Here is a 24,615-nt window from a genome sequence, read left to right on the forward strand (position 1 = left end):
AGACATGCTTATCATCTCTGAACAGAGTGGAGCTGTGACAAATATGAAATTGGGTAATTTCGGGTGAGTGGTCATTCCTACCTTACACTTGTGAGGATGATATGCTCATCTTGTGCAGTCCACTATAATATGATGTCTTGGTTAATATGATTTGGGGGATTAAGCTGCCACTGGATATACTTACACTGTGTTGTTATTAAAATTGAAACATGTTTATGTGTATGTGTTTCCACCCCAGGTACAGCTGTCTCTGTACACATACCTTTCCGCTGAGTTCATTGGCACAGCAACCATCTACAACACAATTCGTCGAGTGGGCACAGTGCTTCAGCTCATGCACACACTTAAGTACTACTACTGGGCCGTCAACCCTTCAGACAGCAGCGGCATCGTGCCAAAGGGACTTGGTGAGCATAGCATAAGTCAAGATTTTTTGTGTTTTTGTTTTTGCTTTTTTGATGTGGAATATAATTCAATATAATTCATGTTGTAGATAATATAAACAGAAAACAAAATCCCAGTCATCTTAGCCTTCAGATTACTGTTGGGGAAAGTAATTCATTGGGAGGAAACCAATCACAATTGTCTGCTGTCACAAGCCAGCTATCAAGTGGTCTTTCTGAAATGGTAGCAGCTCCCTCACATTTGAAATGACTCATCTCCACATGGAAGCACTTGCCTGTCAGCTGTTAGGACCGTGGCCATCACTGGAGATGGCAGTAAGGCAGACACGCCACATCAATACTGTCATCCTGCTACGGTGCTTGCTGGGGGTGTTAGCCCTCTGAAGCCTTGGCCAGCAGTATGACTGGCATCCTCAGTCTCTGAAACAACAGTATGTCACCAGGCAGGCTGTGTTGGAGATGAAAGTGTCCTTGAACTGTCATTTCCTTTTTGCTCAACATTATTCTTTGCTCAAGTTATCTGTCAAAGTGAAGAGGTTGTTTTTTATAACTGTTCTGAAAGCTCAGTTTATGCTGCACCAAGGCCTAATGAAATATACTTCTTGAAGGTTAAAGCTTGTGTTTTGACAATGTTGATGTAATCCTATTGTCAGGGGCTATTTCTTCCAGAAATTATTTTTCAAAAACTCTGACAGCATCATTACTAGCATTGATAATGTCTATGAAGCACTTCACATGTATTAACACAGCAAGACTCTTGCCAAGTCCCGACCTTTTAGCCTTTTGTATTAGATAAACATAAAGGAACCTGGCCTACATGGCTGATCTATTATGGCTGTGTGAGATTGTAATATCGGGATATGGACCGTTGCTGCAATAATTTGTCTCAGCTTAAGTTAGAACAATCCATTTGAATGTGTAATGAAAGCTCAACCTATATAGAACTCATCTTCTAGGACGGTGGGATATATTTGGCTTGGGCATCAGAGCTTTTCCCATTTTTTTTCTGTCACGTCCACTACGTTTTACACTCTGGATAGTTTTTAATGTGCTTCTTTCACCACTGTTGAATAATAGATTTTGATATAATAGATTTTGATATTGAAATTACTTGTGTGAGATATCTTTGAGATGATTGGTCCGCAGAAGTAATGCAGGTATTGCTTTATATTCCCATTTTGAACAGTGTGCGAAGGTTGAGGAAAAGTTCAGTCTGTCCAGCTTTCACCCTCGGTCAAAGAACTGGTGATCTAAAGGATATGTCTTCCCAAGGTGTACTGTGTGTAAAGTGTTTATTAGAACTGGACCCAACAATGACTGTGGATAACTGTTATAAACACAGTACTCAGCTATAAAACTGTTTTGTCTGATGCAATGCATACTGACATTCAAGAAGTGTGCAGAAACATATATTGGACCATATTTATGAACCACCTTCTTACAATTGTACTTAGGCTTTGCTTAAATGTAACCTCAGATAACCTCAGTGCTAATTGTTGTTGAATCCCTGGTAGTGACATGGGCTGGTGAAATGACAGAATAACTAATCTCAAATGGATCACCTTCCTGCTGTAGGTAATTTTCAGAGTGGGTCTGGTTCCATTGATCTGTGCTTGATTTGACAGGTCAGTTTTTCTCTCTGTCCTTCGAAACTGAGAAATGACCAAACAAAGACACACAAGAAGAGGGAGAGAGCCAAGCAGATAATGAAGTGTTCAATTATAGGACACAGAGAGGACATCTAAAACAAAGCTCATCCAGCTACTCGCTCCTTTTCCGGAAGTGCCTCCCTCTCTTTCCCCCTCAAGTCTTAATGGAGAGTGCTATCACATTAAAGCCATGTATCATTTGGTTACACACAGAATCACTGCAGGCACTGAGACAGATGCCCATTGCTCAGTTTCTCTCAGTCAGTGACATGTACCACAAGCCAACACATAATCTGTCTCAATCTCTGTCACTTCCCTTTTGTCTCCGTCTCTGCCCTGCCTCTGTTGTACTTAATAATGAGTAATGAGACAGGCAACACAGCTGTTTGGCCGGTCAACCATGTTCAAGTGAAGCTGGTTCTCTTCACATTATAGGACAATCAATGGTAGACATGTAGAAATGCTTCAGATGAACAATCAGGTGTGTGTGTGTGTGTGTGTGTGTGTGTGTGTGTGTGTGTGTGTGACACATGCGCATGTGCCTTAATTGTGATAAATCCATTTTAAATTTAAAATGAATTTTTAATTCAAGGGACATTAAGGAATAGTTTTAATGCATCCTCTCCTTTCAACACTGCGTTGCTTCAGATTTACACATTTACACCTGGGAAATGCACTACAGCCAATGCAGGTCAGGTGGTTCATTAGAAAAAGTATTTGGAGAAAGCTGAGGATTAGTCATTTGGTTTTACTGTTTACTATGTCATATTTTCCCCCAGTGTGTGTCTTGTATAAAGTTTAGTGTAGTTTGAAGTTAACATCATCCAGAATCCTTAAGATAACAGGCAAAGTATACATTATTTACAATTTGATTTCAGTTGAGTGTTTTCTTAGTCTTTTGCTGTACTAAAGGCATTTAAGTTGTGAAACCATAATCCTTCTTGATTTCTGTTTAAAGGGCTGCCTCTAAAATGCATGCTTTTGTGTTTGCTATGACTTCATTATCACCTACAAGCTGAAATACGATTCCTGCATTAATCACATGGACATAAATCGTTTTTCAATAAACTCTTTTACTTCGTGTCCTTGGGAAGGAGGAAGTAAAGCAATCTGTGAATGAGAAAGAAGAGCTGCGCAGAGCTGCGCCGCGTAATTGGTTATGAATAACTTGGATGCAGGAGCTGCAGTAATAATGTTCTTATCATCCCCCCATGTCAGGGTCTGTCCCTGCACTGGGTTTTCCTCTCTTACTCTATTAATCAGTGTTGGGATGCGGCGGCACGTACCATCCTCTTGCAACCTCAGGGAGCTTCATCATTGATTACATTGACTGGCTGTTGGAGCAGCAGGTTGGTCAGCTGTCTGTTGCCATCATATCTGTCATCATGGCACTGTTCCCATTTCAAATGAACATGTGTCCAGCCAAGGTGGAGGTTGGGGTTTATCAGTGCTGAGAAAGGAAGAAAGAAACTGGGCAAAGTGTCATATTTGGCCCAGTTACTGTCGTTTAATACCACTGCAAATACAAAAGATATTGTCAGTGGGTTTATACCTGGCTGGCTGCACAGGATAAATACAAAATAAATAATCGCATGCCATTTTTTTGCCAAATGGAGCCTCTGTGCTACAGTGAGAGGGCGGCTAATCTTACGGGGATTTTGTGTTTATCGTTTTAAGAGGTAATATACAATATGCCATATTCTGTATTTTCAGTGTCTGACAGAATATCTCTGTTGTATTTCCTGTTGCTGCAGCCCATTAGTGCGCTTATTCAGTGTAGGTGCAAACACTTCATGTGAAGGATAAGAAGCAAAGAGCTAAACATGTTAAATAGGATCTGACCGTGTCAAATTTAATTATTGTGCCAACCAAACCAATTAATCATCAGCAGCAGCAGCTCTGCGATATGACAGTTAATCAATGCTTTATTTCATATTGTGTCGTTTGTCTTTATTTGCAGAGCATACATTCACCTGCTGACAGCACTCGGCCTGTCGGGTGTTGAATGAGGTTCATGACAGGGATAAATTGCACTGTGAGGCTAATTTTGGAACTTCAAGTGATCTAAAGTTGGCAAAGGCATTCTGGGTAGTTGCAGTATGTTGTGGCCAAGGCTACACAGACCTTGGATGCAACATGTCTTATAAGTATACCGTGTTTAGGATGTAAACTAAGGCTGACCCCTTCCAAACCTGTAACTTTGCAAATGTACACACTACCTGCTTTCTTTTGATGGACACATTCAAGGTGAATAATGTAAATCAATACTGAACAGATGATACTGCATTGAAAACTCAGGATGTTTTTCAGTGTTCCCGTTTTTTTGTTTTTATTTCCCAAAAGCTCAAAAGAAGATGTCACTAGACAACAATGAGAGACATAATTCATTATCAGTGAGAAAACATCAAAAGGATTTTACATGGTGAAAATAAATCATGAATAAAATTGCCAGTAAAACAGACAACATAAAACAGAAAGATATCTTATTTTTGTTCCAGGGGCTTTCTTTCTTATTTTTATCACCCCTCTCTCTCTCCCTCCCCAACTACAGATGGTCCAAGGCCGACCCAGAAAGAAATTATTTCTCTGCGGGCATTCATGCTTCTCTTCCTCAAGCAACTCATCCTCAAGGTATATTCCACCTGTCTTCATGCCTCGCAGCCCATCACACAGCTTGATTTTGAGATGTGCCTAAAAAATATGGAGAGTGTCAAATTGCTTCATGTCATCTTTTAAAACAGTCTGTTAGTCCGCTCCTTAATAAATTCAGTGCTATTTGTTTATTTAATTTATTAAAAATGTTAAGAAATTCATTCATTTGTTAGTCAAGAGAACATTATTAAATAACAGTTTTGATTTATATAAACTTTTTTTAATTAGACTGTGAGTTTAATTTTTTTTGCTGTTTTTCTTCATTAGATTGTACTACTTTTATGTTGCTGACAAATTTAGCCCATCTAAGGCAACACATTTGGTTCTAAATGATCTGACAGGTAAATGCAGGTATCTGATACTGATTTTCAAATGTTTTTATACAGTTTAAGTGGGTCTATTGCTACCCACATCCCAACATGTCATATTTCTGCAGATAATTATACTGCCACATTGTGTCAGTCTTTCCATAGCAAAGCAAAAAATGAAAACTGGGCAGAAAATTGACTTGCAGCCTTTATATTATTACCAGGCCAAATTTTTAGGCAAACACGTTTTCTTGCATTTGTTTTCTTCCAGAAATGTAAGTTTCAATTGTTAACCAAGTCTGAACAAAAGAAAAATTCACATGCTAGATGCCAAAACACTTGCACTTACAAATCAGTATTCCTTACAGTGTTGTCTAGTATTTTCATTTTAAAATAAAAAAAAAATGTGTCAAGGGTTTTGTCAAAATGCCAACATTGATGCATTTTTTTGCTTTTAACTTTTTCTCACTCTTTCAGGACCGAGGTGTGAAGGAGGATGAGCTGCAAAGCATCCTGAACTATTTATTAACAATGCACGAGGTACATGAGTGTCCATCTCTGCTCCAAGTAACTTCACTCATTGTGTTACTGTGTCACTTTATTATGCAGCTTCACAACTTCAAGAAGTTTGTTTTTTCAATTTTAATAAACCACTTAGATTAATCTTTTTGATTACTGGGGTACTTTTACTGTACATTTTAACATGGCTGTGCAGACTGAAACAACCATTTTCTTTCCCCAAACCGGAGCTTTTTAATCCTGGCCTTCAGAGTAAATCTAAAACTGCTGTCAAAATATTGCCATGTGTAAAGGTAAAACAGAGCTCTGTTTGGATGCTGATCTATCAGCATTTCTAACAGGTGGTGGCAGTAATGTGGCATTTTACTTGGTCTTGTTTATCTGGACCAAAAAATATTGTAGACTACCTTCTCTACAGGGGGAAAACAGACTTGTTTGACTTAAAAATAGCAGTGGCATCATGTGAATTAATTTGGAGTTTAAACATGATGCAGAAGTTTATTTCATAAAATATACACTGTGGACTATATAAAATAACACACTTATTGCGAATTTGATATTACCACGTGGCACTAATCAGTCGGAAACATGCAATTTACATGTTTGTGTTAGAATTGGGTGAATCTTATGTTAAACAGTCCAGCAAACAAGCAGAAAAAGTACAATAAATGCAAGAACTTAAAGATGCTCTTGCATAAAGTCGATCGTCTTTTTCTCCCGCTTTACCTACAGGATGAGAACCTGCATGATGTGCTGCAGTTGGTAGTAGCCCTCATGTCTGAGCATCCAGCCTCCATGATCCCTGCATTTGACCAGAGAAATGGAATACGGTAAGCCTCTCAGGGGAAGACACAAATCCCTCCTCTGTTCAGGCATAAAATAAGGATGTTATTTGACAAAATAAACCCAAGCATCTAACACTTGAGCTACTTCTGTGTGCCTGTGTGATGCAGGAATATTTTGTATGTTCAATGAGGGGAAAAAAAATTACGCATTGAAACAACAATATTAACCTTTATTTCACAGTATGACAGACTATCAAGCTTTTTCCCATGCTATCCTATAAAATGTAGCCCTTAACAAAAGGCTGCTGCTTTCATTAGGACATTAATTTAATGCTAATGTAAATCCACTCTGAAGGAAAGTGGTTGTCAGCTAACCAGTATAGGGCCTCTTCATCAACAGGGCCGTATTTCATTGTGTCGAGACCGTTCGCTGTTTCGAGCATTCACTGCTTCTGTCCGTTGCAGGGTAATATACAAGCTCATGGCCTCAAAGAGTGAAAATATTCGGGTGCAATCCCTCAAAGTCCTTGGGTACTTCCTTAAGCATTTGGGCCACAAGTAAGTAATTCATTTCAATTGCTACGGTACAAATTGTAAATACACTTGAGTTTTGTTTTGTTTTTTGATAAATAACATAATACTTTGTAAGAAATATCAGTTTTATTGCTGTCAGCTCTTTGTTGCTTCTTAGCTCATCCGTGCACATGTAATGTCCATTATTACAGCATCAAACACTTAATTTATATCTCTGCCATATATCTGAAATTTTGGACTAGTTGCCAGTTTTGCCAATTAAGGTGCACTTCTTTCTAGAACACCTGGATTCTTGGCATTGTGCCCTTAAACCACTATTTTCCATGAGAGAAGGGTTGAAGAGATCTAAGTCAGCGTTCCAGAGTGAAATAAATTACAAAGTACCCACTAGGATGTCAGCATATCCTCTGTATGGTGCACATAGAGAAGAGAGGAGAGGGAGACCGCCTGTGGTTCAGCATGGGGGATTGATGGGGAAGATATGGGGGCTTGTGTTTTGCTCACAATAGTGGGGCACCAGGTGTTTTGCTTCTACTGGTGCCTGTGGAATGGAGAGACATGGGTCTATAGTAGACTGCTCCAGGCACAAGTGAAAGGCCTATATCCTCCAGGGACACAAGTGCTTCATAAAAACCTGCTTTCACCCCTCACCTTAATAGCCTTCATACATTTTAAAGTGCTACGCTAGGGCACTATGAGCTCTAGTGTAGCTCATAAATAATTAAACATGTTTCTTCAGTTTGTTGGGGTTATTAGTTTTTGATAATTGAATTTGTCATTTTATATTTATTAGTTCAGTGATGCATTAGACCTAAACTAAAAAAAAAAAAAAAAAAAACATGAAAGAATGCACAGGCTCAAGCTTTGACTTCTTTGATTATAATTACATCTACTTAACCCATAATCCTAACGTTAATGTTAAAAAACAATGAAAATGACATGCCAAGTTTAAAACCTAAATAAAGTAAATGCAGTTTCTGCTTTATGATTAACTTATCTCTCTACCAGCTGAGTTTTAATGTCTTCTGGCTGAATGGCATGTATCACATTTTCACATTTTTTTTTTTTAAGAAATGCGCCTGCATTTTACCATTTTCTTACTTGATTTTTTTGTTTTTGTGCTTTCAGCTTAATTATATCACCTAAAGTTGAGGTAAACAAGTCAACTTAAACAATTTCCACTTCAGCTAACAATCAGCAGTTTGCCCTTTTCTATAATATTCATATTTATTCAAGCAAGAAAAACACTCTTCCTAAGTGGGCAATTTGCCAGACTTTACTCAATACAAAAAAATAATGTTGACTGATCAGGAAAGTTTGAGGCAGTGGCAGCAGAGTAGAAGAGCTTTGGAACTTGTGACAGCAGTCCTTATGCTGTTTGCAGAAGTAGTTTGTCACTGTTGAACCCATTCACCTGTGGTACGCCTCTGTTGTATCTAGGAGCCTTTCCTAGTGACAGGCTAACTTCGTTATCCTACACACCTTCCAACGAAATTCCCCCAATTTATGACAGCAGGCAGTTCCTGACACTTGTCTCCAGAGCCCAGCTCCCTGTGGGTGAGAATAGGGAAACGAGCTGACGGCACTCACTGATCCTTTCAGTGGCTAAGGGAGCTCTAAACAAGTCACTTTACCATTAAGTCTGTGTGTGCGCTTGTGTGTGTTTATCCACAGGAGGAAGGTGGAGATCATGCACACACACAGCCTCTTTACTCTCCTGGGAGAGAGGTTGATGCTGCACACCAACACTGTGACGGTTACGACCTACAACACTCTGTATGAGGTAACAAAACATTTCTATCTCAACTATTCCAACATTACAGCTCCATTGCTCTCAGTGTGTGGATTGTGCCACTGATGTCTTCTCGCTGCTTCCCACACCAGATACTGACAGAGCAGGTGTGCACTCAGGTAGTTCACAAACCTCACAGTGAGCCTGACTCCACTGCTAAGATTCAGAACCCAAGTAAGTCTGTTATGTGTTTAATTCATTTTTATTCTCTCCTTCATATTTAGTGATAATTAGATTTTATGTATGTATAAATACATGTATTTGTGCGCATGTGATATCAGTGATCCTGAAGGTGGTAGCAACTTCATTGAAGAACTCCACCCCCAGCACTGAGCTGATGGAAGTTCGGCGGCTTTTCCTTTCAGATATGATCAAACTGTTCAGCAATAGCCGAGAGAATAGACGGTGAGTGCAGCCGAAACTACTTTTCACTCACCCACTCCATCAATTACCGTACTGATTAATGTATCACAGAAAAGAGAAAAGGTCACAGCGTCTCTCCTCCATACAGTGGTTAATAGGCTCATGCTGATGCTAAACCATCCTTAGACATGACATTTTCTCCAGCACATGTTTCTGTGACAGTTGCTGATTCTTGTTTTCTCCCTTTTTCATTGTCAGGGACAACCTCTCTTTCGATACCCTTATTCATTCACATATAGAAATTAAATAATGGGTTTCAGGAAGCCATTGACCTAAATCATGATCACATTTAGACCGAAAAAGGAATAAACACAAAGTACTTTGTCAAGTCAAACTGTTGAAATTAAAATAAAAAATTTTTTGTGAAGTTCTGTTGCTAAATATAAAAGCAAATAAATGTATAGATGTCCAAATGATCAAGACAATCAATTGTAATGTGAAGAAAAACATCACTGGTGTCACATAATGTACATTTTGTCTCGTGTTGTGCATTTTACAGGTGTCTACTTCAGTGCTCGGTATGGCAGGACTGGATGTTTTCTCTTGGCTACATCAACCCTAAGACCTCTGATGAGCAGAAGATCACTGAGATGGTGTACAACATCTTTCGAATTCTGCTCTACCATGCCATCAAATATGAGTGGGGAGGATGGCGAGTGTGGGTGGACACACTTTCTATAGCCCACTCTAAGGTGAGTACTGCACTGTACTGTACAACAAAGGGGAAACACTGACCTCTGCTGTTGAGGAAGATTTTTTTGATGTATTCTGTTTGCATCACAAAAAAATGTGTGACTAACATAATTAAATTTGAATGAATTTTTTACAGGTGACATATGAGGCACATAAAGAGTACTTGGCTAAAATGTATGAAGAATATCAGCGTCAGGAAGAGGAAAATATTAAGAAAGGAAGGAAGGGTTTGGTCAGCACCATCTCTGGTCTTTCTGCTCAGGCTTCTTCCATCAAGGGTACAATTCAGATCAGAGAAATTGACGACAACTCCCACACACCGGAGAGTGAGACAGACTATGAGAGTGCTGACTCTCGCAACCTCCTGGCTGAAGGGAAGGAGCCCGAAGTGGGTCTCAGGGGAACAGATGGTAATGTAGATGGAGTGAGGGCCGACGTTCATGACCTTCTGGTGGACATCAAGGCTGAAAAGGTAGAGGCTACAGAGGTTAAACTTGATGATATGGACTTGCCATCAGAAAATCTGAGAGTATCAGAGAATGGAGCTCTGGTTGAGGTGGATTCACTGTTGGATAATGCTTACTGTGCAGCTGTGGAAAAGTTGAACGGTAATGTCAGCAGAGTGTTGTTGCCAAAGGGCAACATGGATGACCAAAATGCACCTCCTCTCATCACACTAGATGATGATGATAAGGACACCATCTCTAACAGCAGCAACTTCCTTTTTGGCAAGGTGACAGACAGCATGGACGACAAGCTGCTGCCTGATCTCAGTCCAGCCGACCCTCTGGTCCTGCCCAGCCCAGAGCCTTCAGTGCAAACCAGTGCCAATGATACATTGGGCCTTCTAGTCCACATGACAGGCAGCTCTGAGCTTGGCTCCTTACCCAGTATCCTGGAGAAAGATGAGTTTGAACTGGAGGCAGCCTTGGAGGGCATCAGCTCTGTGGCTGGTAGAGAGGCTGAGCACCCCTCCAAAAGCCCAGAGGTCACTGAGAGCACAGCTGCAGCAGTATCTGAAGGTGACCTCTCGGCTGGAAAGACCAGCAGTGCAGCAGATGCAGCAAGCAACACTTCTGACACAGAGAGATCGGATGATGGCAAAGCAAAGGAGGTGAAGAAGATTCAGACAACAGCCACCACACAGGTTTGTCCAGAGCTGAACCCACATGTAGTAAATTAATTTAAAGAGAGTTATACAGTATTATACAACTCAAAATGGGACACATAGACACAAGTCTATGTGTCAGACCTGTCAGAAACAAAAAGGACAGGTTCAGTGTCTTCACCAGATGAAAATGCAAAAGATCATTATAAATGCATAACATTGTCAGAATGTGTTGGCCTTTTGTGAGCAGTTCTATATTAAAAGACCCTTAGGGATCACAATTTTCCCCAACTCTGCTTGTAACGGGGACAGGATCGCCTGGTGCACATCAGGCAACATACCTCTGAGACTCAGGAAACTGGGCTGCTGGAATAGTTGGGTGAGCCAACAGCAAGGCAGAAATAGACAAAACATTATTCTGCAACACTCGCATGGGATTTGTTCATTGCTCCTCTTTCCTCATATGAGCTGTGCTCTTTCTCAGAGGTCAGGCTCTTTCGCCTAGACTGGGTCACTGATGCAGGGCCGGTGGGAGGCAGAATTTATTTTTAAACCTTTGTCTGCTTTTGCGTAATTGCTCATGTTCAATTTATTGCTGCTGTTTTTTAAAAAGGCTTCTTTGCAGCACCTTGCTGACTCATTCATCTTATGTTTAGAGGCTGCATTGAGCTTGTTTTAGTTTTTTCTATACCCACAGGCAGGAAGAGTTATCAGAGGACTCTATTCTGGGTATTCATCATTCATAGTGACTAGTATGACAGTAGCATTATATCTCATTAGGAATGCACCATCAATCTCGACAAAACAATAGGATTTATAGCAGGTCTGTTTATAGTATCTCATGATGGCCAGTGATTGTATACGGGATCCTGAATCATTTGTTTTATTGACCAATTGCTCTCCTATCAGAGTCTACATGGCCGGCCGGCATCTCAAATGGAAAGGGACATACGTGTGGACCTGGGCTTTAAGGGGATGCCTATGACAGAGGAGCACCGGCATCAGTTCAGTCCTGGCCCACGTACCACCATGTTCCGCATCCCAGAGTTCAAATGGTCAGCCATGCACCAGAGGCTGCTCACTGACCTGCTGTTTGCACTGGAGAGTGACATCCATGTCTGGAGAAGGTGTGTGACAGGCTTATGTGTCCTTAAGAGAGACAGAGGGAGGGAGGGTAAGCATGGTTGTGGTGATACTCAGATTATGATGTATGAGAACTAACACAACATTTATTGCCGTTTTACCTTAATATTGTCTGGTATTTCATATGTATCCTTTGTATTAACTGATTATATAAAGTGAAAACCCCTTGAACCTGTAGTAATCTATTTTCTTTTTTTTTTTTCCCTTTTATTTCCATCTTACCCTGCAGCCACTCTACCAAATCTGTCATGGACTTTGTTAATAGTAATGAGAACATAATTTTTGTCCACAACACCATCCACCTCATCTCACAAATGGTAGATAACATCATCATCGCTTGTGGAGGGATTTTGCCCCTTCTCTCAGCGGCCACCTCTCCTTCTGTAAGTGCACATTCTTCACTGAATGGGAATAATGCCATCTAGTGGTAGTATACTAGCATCACATGGTCTATGGGTGCAGTTACAGTATTAATCACTGTGTACCTGAGGGAAATTAAATAAGTGTTTAAGACTGTTGTTTGGGGAACTTTATTTACTCAGCATCACAATGCTACACTTATGCTGAATTCATTACTTTGGTACAATATTAATATTTTATTTTTCAAACATTCATGTGTCATTGATGTTTACTCTTTTCAATCTGCTGAAATTAATTTAATTTGCATGCTTGAATTGAAATGGATTTTAATCATCTTCTTTTGTTTATCCTGTCTATGCATGTCAAGAGTGCCAAGGTTTGTATTTATGCCGTTTTATCTTCTGTCTCTTAATTATCTCTTAATCCTACTGTGTTTATTTGGAGGGAAAACATCTGCATGTTCTAGTGCTAAGGGAAATAGAGCTAACCAGAATGTCAGGCTTAGAATGAAGCTGAAAAAAGTATTTGACAAAATTTTACCTTGGGTAGAGATGGATATTCAGCTAAGGTTAGTTGAAACTCTGTAGTGATAACAGGTCAGTCATCTGTTTCCGTTTAAATGGTACGTTTAAACTTTTGTTTTGTTTGAACAAAACTGGATATGAGAATGTGACAGACAAGCCACGTGTGCTTTGATTTTATGACTTGTTTCTTTCCTGTTGCTTCTGCAAGACGGAGTTGGAGAACATCGAGGCAACACAGGGCATGTCTTCTGAGACTGCTATGACTTTCCTGTCCCGGCTCATGGTTATGGTAGATGTGTTGGTGTTCTCGAGCTCCCTGAACTTCAGCGAAATTGAAGCTGAGAAGAACATGTCCTCCGGTGGCCTGATGCGTCAGTGCCTCAGACTTGGTAATATCACGACTGTAAAGTTGACTGGTGTGTTTGTGAATGTTAGTCAAATACAATTTGTTTATGTTTGGTTTGGGAGGCGAAATGCATCCTTTGCTAGATACACAGGGAAACTGATGAGCTGGAAAATGCCACAGTAGTATTTTTCTCCACACTAATAATTTTTTGTAATTCCTTATAATCCTCTGTTTGATCAGCAAGGCTAATTAATTTTAGGGTCCTTGCTAATTGTATGAGGATGAACAGTGGTTTGCCGCAGTGTTTGGCAGTAAAAACATCACAGGATCATAATGACAGAATAGAATGCATAACAAGCAGAGAAAATACATTTGCAGTGAAATCAGGTACTCTTTGCCTTTTGTGTCTGTCATTTATGTGTCTCATAGGACTCCATAAGGTTCTCTCTGCCCTTGTATGTGCTTGAATTTCTTTGTGTGCAATGCAGACATTTGATGAATTAAATTTGAATGCTAAGTAGATAACTGCTGAAGCCAGAATTACCACATAGTCAGTTTTATTGAATCAACATATAACCATCTATTTTTTTAGCAATATTTGATACTTTAAAAAGTCATAAACAATATGTGGGTTTGTCTCCTTGTTTCTGTTATTATTGGTGTGAGTGTGTCTTTATTTGTTTTTTTTCTGTGTGGCTCTGTGTATGAAAGCCTGTTTTCTGGATTGTTGACTTGAAGTCATGCTCTGGGGCATGGCAAATGGCCTTCAGACTTGTTCATGTTGCATCACAGGCTTCAGTGTGAAATTGACCTGGCTGCTAAATTTACACTTCGTCCGTTTCCTGCCTGGAACAAATAATCATGAGAGATAACTGATTAGTTTAAAAGAGGTCATGCATGTTATAAACATTTAATTTCCATTTGACTCGGAAATGAGAACCTGTTTGTATGCTGTGTGTCATTCTGTGTGTGTGTGTGCAGTGTGCTGTGTGGCTGTAAGGAGCTGTCTACAGTGCAGGCAGAGACCCAGGGACAGGGGAAACAAGTCTTCCATTCTTAACAACAACAAAACTCAGGAAATCCTGCAAAATACTGTGACTTCCAGCAAGGTAGGATGTAATATTTCATAGCTTTAGTTTCTGTGCATCTTTTTTTTTAAAAATTAAAGCTTATAATGCATTTAAATAACTACCTCACTTGTCATGCTTAAGTGTCACCTTCTATTTTGGCAATTTTTGTCCCTTTTCCTATTCCCACAGTTACATGAAAAGAGCAAGAATGTAGCAGCAAAAACTTGTTAAATTGAGCTTCCACTGAACAGTGTAGATTGTCATGCTGTGTTGTCTCTCTGCTTTAGACAGCCCTAGACACTGTCCCTAGTAACCTGTCTCCTATCAAGGACCCTGATCGCCTTCTGCAGGATGTGGACATCAATCGACTGCGTGCTGTGGTGTTTCGTGATGTGGTGAGTGCTAGTGTATGTGTGTGTCTGTCTGTGTATTTGCGGCACCTGTGTGTCACGAAGACTAAAGACTCAGCTACAGGTAGAGATCATGAAAATAGGGACAAAGAAGTGTGTAGTGCTGCATGCTTCAGTTAACTGGTGAAGCCCCAATGGTGATCTCATCGACTGAAGTGCTGCGCGTTGAACACATGCAGACAAAATTTAAATGGATAGATTTCAAAGCAAGTGGTTCAGGCATGTTATTGGAAGTACTTTAAATATATTTTCTTGGTGTATGCAATGTCTATGTACAATTGCTTGTGAAAAAAACGTTTCAGGCAGCAGCCGAGGATTATGTGAAACTTAAAACATGGCATAACTAAGTTGTGATTCTACTCCATAGGATGACAGTAAGCAAGCCCAGTTCCTGGCTTTAGCAGTGGTATACTTCATCTCTGTCCTCATGGTTTCCAAGTACCGCGATATCCTGGAGCCACAACGTGAGATTGCCAGGATAAGCAGCCAGCCAGGCCGCTGCATGCGACAGGAGATCAACTCACCAACAAGCACAGGTGTTGAAAGCTGTGCGCTATTTTTCTTACATCCATTTTCCTGCTCCCTAATCAAGGCTGGTGGTGACTCTCTCCGATATAAATGAATGTTAAGTGTGCTTGTTGCCAGCTTGAACTCATTCAATAAAATAGCAGGGATACCCTGCCTGCGTTCCACTGCCTTACCTATGAGTAATTCATGAGCTCTGCTAATTGCACTGTGGAAACAAACAGAGACTGGGACTGGAGATGGTAGTTATGACTGAGAATATGTATTGTTCTTTCTGAAATCAAAGGTAACATATGCCTCAGGTCATAAATTATACATTAGGTCACATGAAAGGAAATCAGTTGCTGCCTACAAAGGTTTAACACAATGTCTGCTGCAGTGTGAACTTGCTATTATGAGATTCATGAGTGGGCTTTACTTAATCAGCTTCCATTCAAATAGAGGGTGAAGTGAATGAAAGAAACAAGGAAAAGGAGAGAGGCCAAAGGAAATATGAAAGTGTAAGTTGAACAGTTAGAAACATAGAAAATGAAGAAATTAGATGAGCAGTGCAAAGTTGGGAGGATGGAAAGCAGCGGCATTCTGGCCAACTACTGTGGGTTTTTGGGGCAGTGGAGCCAGGCTTGCTATTTTCAGCCCCATCTGTCAGTGCCCATTAGGCAAGCAATCCACCAGAGGAGAATGGGATCATAGAGGTTGCTGGGAGGAAAGAGGCACACAGCCGCCTTCATAAATTTCACCAGAAAATGGGGGAATTTTCCAGACGGCATGTGGCAGACGATTGTCTGATGGACCAGGAAGCCAGGCGACTTTTTGGGTAAAACAGGCCCTGCTGACCTTGTTAGGGGCATTTAATGAATATTAATATAGCTGGCCTTGCATTGTGGTAACACTGGGTCAGTGGGAACCAAAATTGAACTAGAAAGGCATCTGCACAGTCAACAAACATTTCATTCGATCAAGATGATACTTTTATATAGACAATGCACTTTTAATGTATAAATAGACAGTGTTGCAGATTATACTAAGATTCTTTGTTCACAGTCAACACTTTATGTATATAGACAAGTACAGTGTACAATACATTATGCGATGACTATCTATCTATCTATTCTATTAGCCTTTTAGCAGTTAAGTAAATTTCCCTCCCAAAGCTTTAAGGAGCAAGCTATAGCAAGGGATTAGTGTTTGATTAGCATAGAAGGAGAATAACTGAGCGATAATCTCACCAGAGGATCAGAGCTTCTGGAGTGAGATCTGAGAAGCTGTGGCAGCACATGGCTCTATCTACAAATCCTAAATTTACTCTTTGGCTAGGAATGCACAGCTAGCCCTGGAATGCAGTTGTAATCATTGGTACTGGCATCAAGTTGTTGAATTTCTTTTGTTGAGTTTTTATTTGTAAGCTATAAGTAGCCATATACAAAGACCAATTCTGATGAATAAATGTGATATGTTGATCAGTAGTAGTAGTGTAGGGAGTCACAGTAATGTAATTACTTAAAATATTTAATTAATTAATTCATTTATCCAGTTAAAGCATTAAAGATTAGATAGCTCTGACCTCTCAACTGTGATGATTTCTTAACAGTAAAATGGACAACCTTAGGCTTTTAGACTGTTAGTGGAAAAAAAATTCAGTTTAAAGAATCTTTTAATTAATATTCATAAGGTATTCAAGCAGATTTGATACACAGTCGTTATTGTTGCATAATGCTTTTACAAATACTCCGATCAGCCACACTAATACCATGTGATGGTTTACATTTTTTTAAAATTATATTTAAAAGATAAAATAAATAATGAATAACATGATGAACACTAATGTATCAACATATGTTTACCACCTCTTAGCACATACAGTGGTTAAATCAGCTCTACCTTTACCAACAGTGACCTTGCCCCATTTTTTACAATTAATTACTGTACATGTTTTGCCATAATTAGTATTGTTTAGAATAAATGTTTTTAGTGTAGTTGTTTTACTTTTGTACTTCAAGTAAAATGTAGATAATCCAACTTTATTTATATAGCTCAGAACAAAGTCATCTCAAGGCCCTTTAACTGATAAAGTCAAGACTGTACGATAAGAGGAAATAGAGGAAATCTAACAAACAGTGTAGAGTTAAACTCCCTTTAACGGAAGAAACCTCCAGCAAAAACAGACTCTGTGTGGGCGTCCATCTGCCTTGACCAGTTTTGCTGAGTGGAAAGTGAAGAGAAAAGAAAAGAGCAACAAAAAGCAACAACAAAACATGGGGAAGATTAGTAGGACCAGTAGCTGCACACTGGAAAATGCTCAGCTCCAAAGCCAGGGATACTTGCACAAAGGGACAGAGAGAGGGAGACAGAGGACGAGAAGGACAACTACGGAAGAAAGAACACACAAAGTTAATGTCATACATTGCTATAATCTGCTTAGTACATTTATTAAGTATAAAACTGAAAGTGGTACTTGTAGTGGAGATTTTTCTAGGCCAGTACCTGAAATTTACTCGAACTGTTGCTGTTGTAGTGTTTACTTCACCTCTGCACCCAGTTTAACACATTTTGTTGTGTATGGGGCTGTGTAGCCACAGAGTGTCCATGCTGAACATCAGTATTATTTTTGTGACTAACTGGTGTATATTTTGTATGTGTTGTCTCTATCTCACTCTCGTGTATGTGTGTGCGTTTTCTGCAGAAACACCCCTGGAATTTCATAGCAGTAAGGACCGTCTTGTGCTATCGGAAGACCTTGACATGGGGAACTCTCTTCCACACACAGACTCTGGGATTGGGGAGGAGCAGGTAGCCAGCATCCTTAATGGATCTGACCTCAACCACAGTGCTGGAGGACCAGACACTATGAGTGAACTCATATCTACACTGTCCTCAGAGGTGAAGAAGTCCCAGGAGTCACCCAGTGTGGAGGTGCTGAAATCACCCTCCTCTGTCCTCTGCATTAGCCAGACCAACAAGGGCATCAATGTCAAGGAGATTCTGAAGAGTCTGGTGGCAGCACCAGTGGAGGGCATGGACGCCGGGTTAGAGCCTGTGTCTTACCCAGACCCTGCTGCCAAGTCCCATGCAATGCTGCCCATGCAGTTTCAATCATTTGACAGGTAAGATGTGCAATCCCTTGGTAGCTGTGCAGGAATCACTGACTTTATAAGTGTTGGCCCATTTAGTCTACTTCAAATCAATTACACCTGGCATCACAGTAAACTGTTTTGTAATGCTTGTTAATGTTTTTGAATGCATTTTTACAAGCACTCCATCCATTGGTATGTTTTGTTTTTTGTTTGTTTTTGCAGTTATTTTAACTGATCTGTGCTATCCATCTAACACTAATGCTTTCTAAATAGAATGCAACACATTTCAGGCCTCTGGTACTCATGCAATTTTAAGGAATTCTTGTGTTTGAAAAGGTCCCTGAAGAATTGGGGTACAGCTGTGCTTTATTTACATTCTTGGACTAGAGAAAAACAGACAGTAATCTGTCTGGATTTAGGAGTTTACAAACCTGCTCTTGCAGGGATTTCAAGCTTGAGCTCCCTCTGATTCCTGGCTCATATGGTTGATCAGAATCACAATTTTATTTTATTTATTTTTGATTTTGTTTTTTTTCCAAAAGTAATTTGAAAAATCATTCTGTCCTCTGGACACCACTGATTTGGTTTAGTTTTTATGTGTGTCTAAACAGTCACTGTCAGGCTCCAGAGAGAAGTCAAAGGACACAGTGAGTCAGAAAGAACAATGGGGCCTTGCTTCTTTTCAATCCATGCATGCTGCTGCTGAGGTGAGCCTGACGAATAGGAGAGAAAATGGAGGAGTTTGTGCATAGAGGACAGCTGAGAGGTTGGGGGTCTCCAGGGCATTGATGACAGATTAAACAGAAGCAGCCTCACGCCACACCACGACCAGCCCTGCCACCCTCACTGCTCACACCCGTAATGGGAACTGGCAGCCTGAAATGAGTCACCACTGCAAAGTGTATTATTTTTGAAATGCTTTCACACAAACCCTCCTGACCACATATACAACTTTGTCTCATGCTTTTCATGTCACTCCCCCATCCAGCCTCTATTTGCTGTGTCTAATTGTTTGCCACCTGCCAGCGAAATGAGCTGCCAGCCGTAGACAGGCCTTTCATTTGTCTGTTAGGGATTAGATAGATTGGGACTGACAACGTCAAAAAGGAAAAAGGAGGGTAAAAATGGCTTAAAGTGGAGCGCACAGGGGCAGTCGTTGCAGAACCACGTCCACTAGAGGCTTTCACAGAGGAGGGGTTTAAATTGCTCAACATCCAGATTTCCATTAGACTAGATGGGAATACAGTACAGAGAAGCTTCCGTAATCCTTAACTTCCTCTCAGTCTCCCTCTCCTTCCTATAAAAGTACTCTTGTAGCTATGTGAGATATTATTTTCTTCACATATTAGATTTTTCCAATGATGAAGAACAATCATAATTGGTTTTAATTGAATTTGTGAGTAGAATATAAGCAGATTTCTTCTGTATCTATTGTTATATTTCTAAATCAAGCACAATTAAATTGGATTCCGTTGGTTGGATTTATGAAAGATAGATTTCTTTGGTTTACAATGCTCTCTTCTCCCTAAGCTGCAGACCTCATTAATATTCATTCCAAGATTAATCCTTGCTTTATTCTCTGCAACTCAATTAAGACAATCCTATTAATAAAATATGCACTAGATAATCTATTCATGATTTATGAGCTCTTAGATAATGAATTATTCATTAAAAGAGGCTCATTTTTTATCAACATCCTGGAGATGTAATGTAACGCCACTGCTTGGCCACTGGAAAATGTGAGCAAAGCATACGTTTAGAAAGCAAGATTAAATTCTCGCCCAGCATCTTGAATCACAACACCATAGTAATGTTCTAATATGTGTCAATGAGATTTCACAGAGGAGAGAAGTGTAGACATCTACTAAATAATTGATGCTTGTCATCAGAGTTGTTCAGAGCACAGCTGCATTTCTAGAGATATTAATATTCAAGGAAGCTTTCAAGCTTTTCTCTAACTCCCATTCTCCTCTGTAGATTTTCTAAAATTGTTTTTTACTGCTCTTTTTGGTAGTGAATACTTGTTATTTGGTACAGTAAATAATAGTGATACACAGTATCATGCATTCTTTTTTCCTCTTTTTATAAACTACACTTAATAGCTTTGATTTTTTTTGATGAAGCCTGTAGAAAAGGAAGTACAGATAATTTACCTGAAAGCCTGAGATGTATCTTTCATGAAGTTTTACATGTTTTACTTGGATGAACTGTGGATGGAGTGTATATCAACAATGTACAACAGTACAAGTCTGTGTTGTTTTTGTTGAGGAAGGATTTCTGGGGATTTGCTTCAGATGACAGCGGGCTTAGTTTGTGACAAAGCAAAGGCCTGGCCTTTGTCACCCAGAGTAACTGCAGGAGATTGGACAAGACATTATCTGGCACCCATACAAACCCGAAGGCCAACTGCAGACCTGATAAGGACAAGCTTTCCTTCTCTCTTCTGTCAGGGAGCTCTTGCAGGGCCAAGTTCACTGCATCATCTTTAATCCTGGGCCAATCAGATAGCATGTGAACAGAGGTCTAGTGACTTACTGGTGCGTCTGTTTTTTTTCTGCACATGTTATATGAGGTCACAAGTCTGACTTTCTTTTCAAGCTTGCACAAGCATTTCTTTACATGTTTCGTTCATGAAGAACTGGGACCCTTTACCTTGTAGCACCTTGTGTTCTGTACAGAACTTTCTATAAATAGAAGTGAGACTGCCATTCTTATGTTATTATTTCTTAAATTAATCTGAATAATGATTTGGTTTATTTGGTGACCTCTGTGTTTCTCAATAAATAGATACAATATAGTGAATAAATAAAGTATAAAGTGATCTGTCTAGATGAGTAATATAAAACCTGCAATATATAGGTCATAATCTGCTGGCCAGATGCTGTGATGTGCATACAGAGCAAATGGAAAATGGAAAGGTCTTGAATCTCATGCTTGCTGAGCTGCAGCTCTGTCTCACAGACGGTACATATTTAAATGCGTGTCAGTAGCGACTCCCAAGTTGCTCCTGGAGAGCCTCTCATTAGGTTTGAGCAGAGCAGAGGGCAGCTGGGGGCCACTGGTGGCAAGAGCAGATGTAAGGGAAAGTGTAGTAGCTGGCTGGTTGGCCTCTTGCCCTGAGGTTTATTTACTTTACCCTCCTGTGTGTGTGTGTGTGTGTGTGTGTGTGTGTGTGTGTGTGTGTGTGTGTGTGAGAGAGAGAGCGTATATGTATGTGTGTTTTCATTTCATGCATTATGCTGAAAGATGGAGTTACAGGTCAGGATGTTTATCTTTCTGAATGTCCTGACTAACGTCTGGGCATGCTCATGCTGTCAGGGTGTGAGAGCATGCAGATATGATGACGATTGTGATTATTCCATACTTTTTTTCATTTTAAAATATTTTTTTTATTTTATTAACCGTGGTCTAGCCACTATAGGTTAAAACTGCATTGATTGATTTGTGTAATTATTTGTAATTATTTTTTATTATTTGAACTCCAGGAGTAACAAACTATAAACACAACCTTGGCATTATCCCCTTTTAAAATATATTTTCTTAACACTTAAGACATTAATGCATCTAGCAGACATGGAATAACATTAATGTTCCCTTCTAGTCATGTTTTTGGCCACCTGGTAAATATAATTCACTCTTCCTATTTTGCACCTACTCCTGAGAGGAATACTTGGTTCTTTAGCAGCTAAACGGCCCCCTATGTTCACCACCAGCTACTAACTCTGGTTTGTCTGATGCTTTCGTGAACAGTCAGTGTAAAATTTCTGTTTTGGTCACAGCTGCCTGATGTAGCTTGAAACGCGGTTGACAGTAGGTTTGAAATAAACCTTATATCAGTGAGCAGTAAAGCCAAGACCTACTGTACAAGCAACACCTTAATTCTTACATATATAAAAAAAATGTCATAAAATATTGATTTTATGTCATACATGTTATTGATCTGTTTTATTCTGACATGCACAAAACCTGACAAAAGTGAAAACGTTTATTTTACCCACAGTCATAGATCAGCAATCATTAACAATATTACATGAATTTCAAAAGCCAGAGTATATGAAATTACTAAAATTTAAGACCACAGTTACAGACTGCAGTTGCTCCGGTGCCTTGGAGGAGTTGGGATTTTCATGCTCTTGGGCCCTTTGGAAAGGAAGATTCTCACAAAGCATTGCAACAACCCATAACCCTTTTTGCATTCATTTGGATTTTTTTTTGTTTGTTTACACAGTAATTATATCATTTTTTGATGTGAAATGTATTGTAACTGTTTATGAGTAAAACGTTAATGTGCATGTGAATTTGACTTTTTTGTTTTTTTCTTGTAGGAGTGTGGTTGTGCCTGTTAAGAAAGCCTCTCCTGGTAATTTAGCAGTTAACACAGTGGGAAGTGGCAGCAGCACCTCTGCTGGGTTAACAGCTGGCAGCACCACTAACATCTTTGCTGCTGCGACTTCCAAAAGCATGATCAACACCACTGGTAGGTCATGCACAAGATTACCAACATATACTTATGCAATTATTATACTGCATTTAGCCCTAGTATTTTCGAACAGTGCAACTTAACATCAAGATGAGAGCTCCTAATTTGAATAATCACTGTCCATCATGCACTGTCCAATGATCTTTTACTGAAGCCCTTCCAAGAATAGAAGTGTTTCTTTCCTGGCATATGTGATCGTGAATGCCTGTGCAGATGCTTGGTTTTACCACTAGATGTCCCTCTTTAACTTCTTTTCAGTTTCACCAGCACCTTGAAGTAGGAGGGGGGAAAAAAATCCTTCAACCACTTGGATTCCTTTTGATAGAACCAAGTCAAACAGATTTATTTTATCAATTTTTTTTCAAATGAGTTCATTAATTGTGAAAATTTGTAATTGTGAATTTTCTGGCTGCCTTTTGTTGCGTGTCTTCCTGTTTGACTGCGTGTCCCTCTCCCTCACCTGACATTGCTTCTTCTAGGCCTGTACTGTATTGAATTGGTTCCACCTCGGAGCTCCTAGTCTGGGCCTCTGGAAAGATGCACTTAACACCTAGAACCATTAGGAGCTCCAACACCTTTTTATGTGCTTCATTTAAAAAAAAAAAAAAAAAAAAACTAACTCTCCCTCTTCTCTGTGAGTCCCTCTGCAGGAATGTGAGAATGTGTCCAAGTCAAAGTGTGCTTTCAGCTAAAGCCACAGGCTCTCCTCCAGACCCCATGATCTCACTTGCACTGGTTTTAACCTCTCACAAGGACAGTTGTAATAATTTTATGCTTTAACGTGTGTTGGCAAGAACATGCGCCTCAGTCTTCACCTTTGAATTACTGTTGTCACAACACAGTAATTTTGTCTTTGATTCCAAAACGGAGTTTAATGTGTAAAAACTTGATGCCAATGTTTGGATATGCCAGTTTGCTTGATTGTGCGTTTTGTCATCTGAAGCAAAATAGTTCCACATGCAGCTTCTGCTGGCACCAATTTTAACAGCCATCTTAGGTGTACTTGGATTTAGTTACATTTGGTTTGGTGCACAGTTTGACACTTTTGCTGTGTTTTCATTTGTTTGACTTGGTTGAATTTTTTTCTGACTGCTACTACTGTCAGGAGCCAGATTGCAGCTGGTTCTTTACCTTCTCATTGATTATATTTTTTGGATCTATTTCATTCTGTGTGTAAAGTTTACAGCAGCTGGAGGGGACATAGAAATGAAATTAGATAAACATATTTATATGTTTCATAAGATTTAACTTAAAATGTAATATTTCACATATCTCTGGTAATAATAAAATACTTGTATTTTAATGTTTTAAATGTATGTGAATCCTTGTTTCTATGGAAATGTTGTAACATCCTTCATAATTATATTTACATTTGCACCTCCTTTATGTTGCATGCTTCTGTTGTTCTTCTCTGCAGGACCCACAGATGCAGCACCCTCTTCCTCGTCTTCCTCCAGTTTTGTCAATGGAGCCACCAGTAAAAATCTGCCTGCTGTGCAGACAGTGGCCCCTATGCCTGAAGACACAATAGAAAACATGAGGTACATCAGGGCAACCTGTGTTTAATTGTATTTGTACATCCTGTGTTGCTAAACTCACTTTATTCTATTTATGTGAATAATGTACAGCATAAATTTGTGTGTCTTTTTTGTATCATTCAAGCATATATTTTCATAGATTTGTTTTTACAATTTCCTGTTACTTTTTATTTTTAAAATCTTTTCTTTATTTTGATCTGATTTGAAGGATAATTATTGTTCAGTGGATAACTCTCAACCTTTGTTGAACCTTTGATTTAGTTTTATCAAATATATTT

General features: G+C 39.5%; 1 protein-coding gene across 9 annotated transcripts in view; it reads left to right on the forward strand.

The window, feature by feature from the left end:
• Positions 1–24,615, forward strand: part of nbeab (neurobeachin b) — a 178,041-nt gene that overhangs the window by 62,890 nt on the left and 90,536 nt on the right. For 7 of the 9 annotated variants that reach the window (XR_010914581.1, XR_010914580.1, XM_067506601.1 and 4 more), the window contains exons 13-31: positions 239–407; positions 4,605–4,684; positions 5,491–5,553; positions 6,265–6,362; positions 6,783–6,875; positions 8,526–8,634; positions 8,736–8,817; positions 8,925–9,048; positions 9,566–9,758; positions 9,896–10,906; positions 11,777–11,994; positions 12,240–12,393; positions 13,103–13,283; positions 14,222–14,349; positions 14,598–14,705; positions 15,088–15,256; positions 17,929–18,349; positions 22,645–22,796; positions 24,217–24,340. Coding sequence is in view for 7 of the 9 variants with exons in the window: in XM_067506601.1 (XP_067362702.1) it covers positions 239–407; positions 4,605–4,684; positions 5,491–5,553; positions 6,265–6,362; positions 6,783–6,875; positions 8,526–8,634; positions 8,736–8,817; positions 8,925–9,048; positions 9,566–9,758; positions 9,896–10,906; positions 11,777–11,994; positions 12,240–12,393; positions 13,103–13,283; positions 14,222–14,349; positions 14,598–14,705; positions 15,088–15,256; positions 17,929–18,349; positions 22,645–22,796; positions 24,217–24,340 (3,677 nt within the window). In the remaining 2 variants the exon portion in view is untranslated. Of the gene's footprint in view, positions 1–238; positions 408–4,604; positions 4,685–5,490; positions 5,554–6,264; positions 6,363–6,782; positions 6,876–8,525; positions 8,635–8,735; positions 8,818–8,924; positions 9,049–9,565; positions 9,759–9,895; positions 10,907–11,776; positions 12,042–12,239; positions 12,394–13,102; positions 13,284–14,221; positions 14,350–14,597; positions 14,706–15,087; positions 15,257–17,928; positions 18,350–22,644; positions 22,797–24,216; positions 24,341–24,615 lie in introns of those variants that run through there. The other 2 variants (XM_067506594.1, XM_067506598.1) reach the window with 2 other exon arrangements.

The sequence above is a fragment of the Channa argus genome, chromosome 6 (assembly GCF_033026475.1).
Source record: "Channa argus isolate prfri chromosome 6, Channa argus male v1.0, whole genome shotgun sequence".
NCBI classification, from domain to species: domain Eukaryota; kingdom Metazoa; phylum Chordata; class Actinopteri; order Anabantiformes; family Channidae; genus Channa; species Channa argus.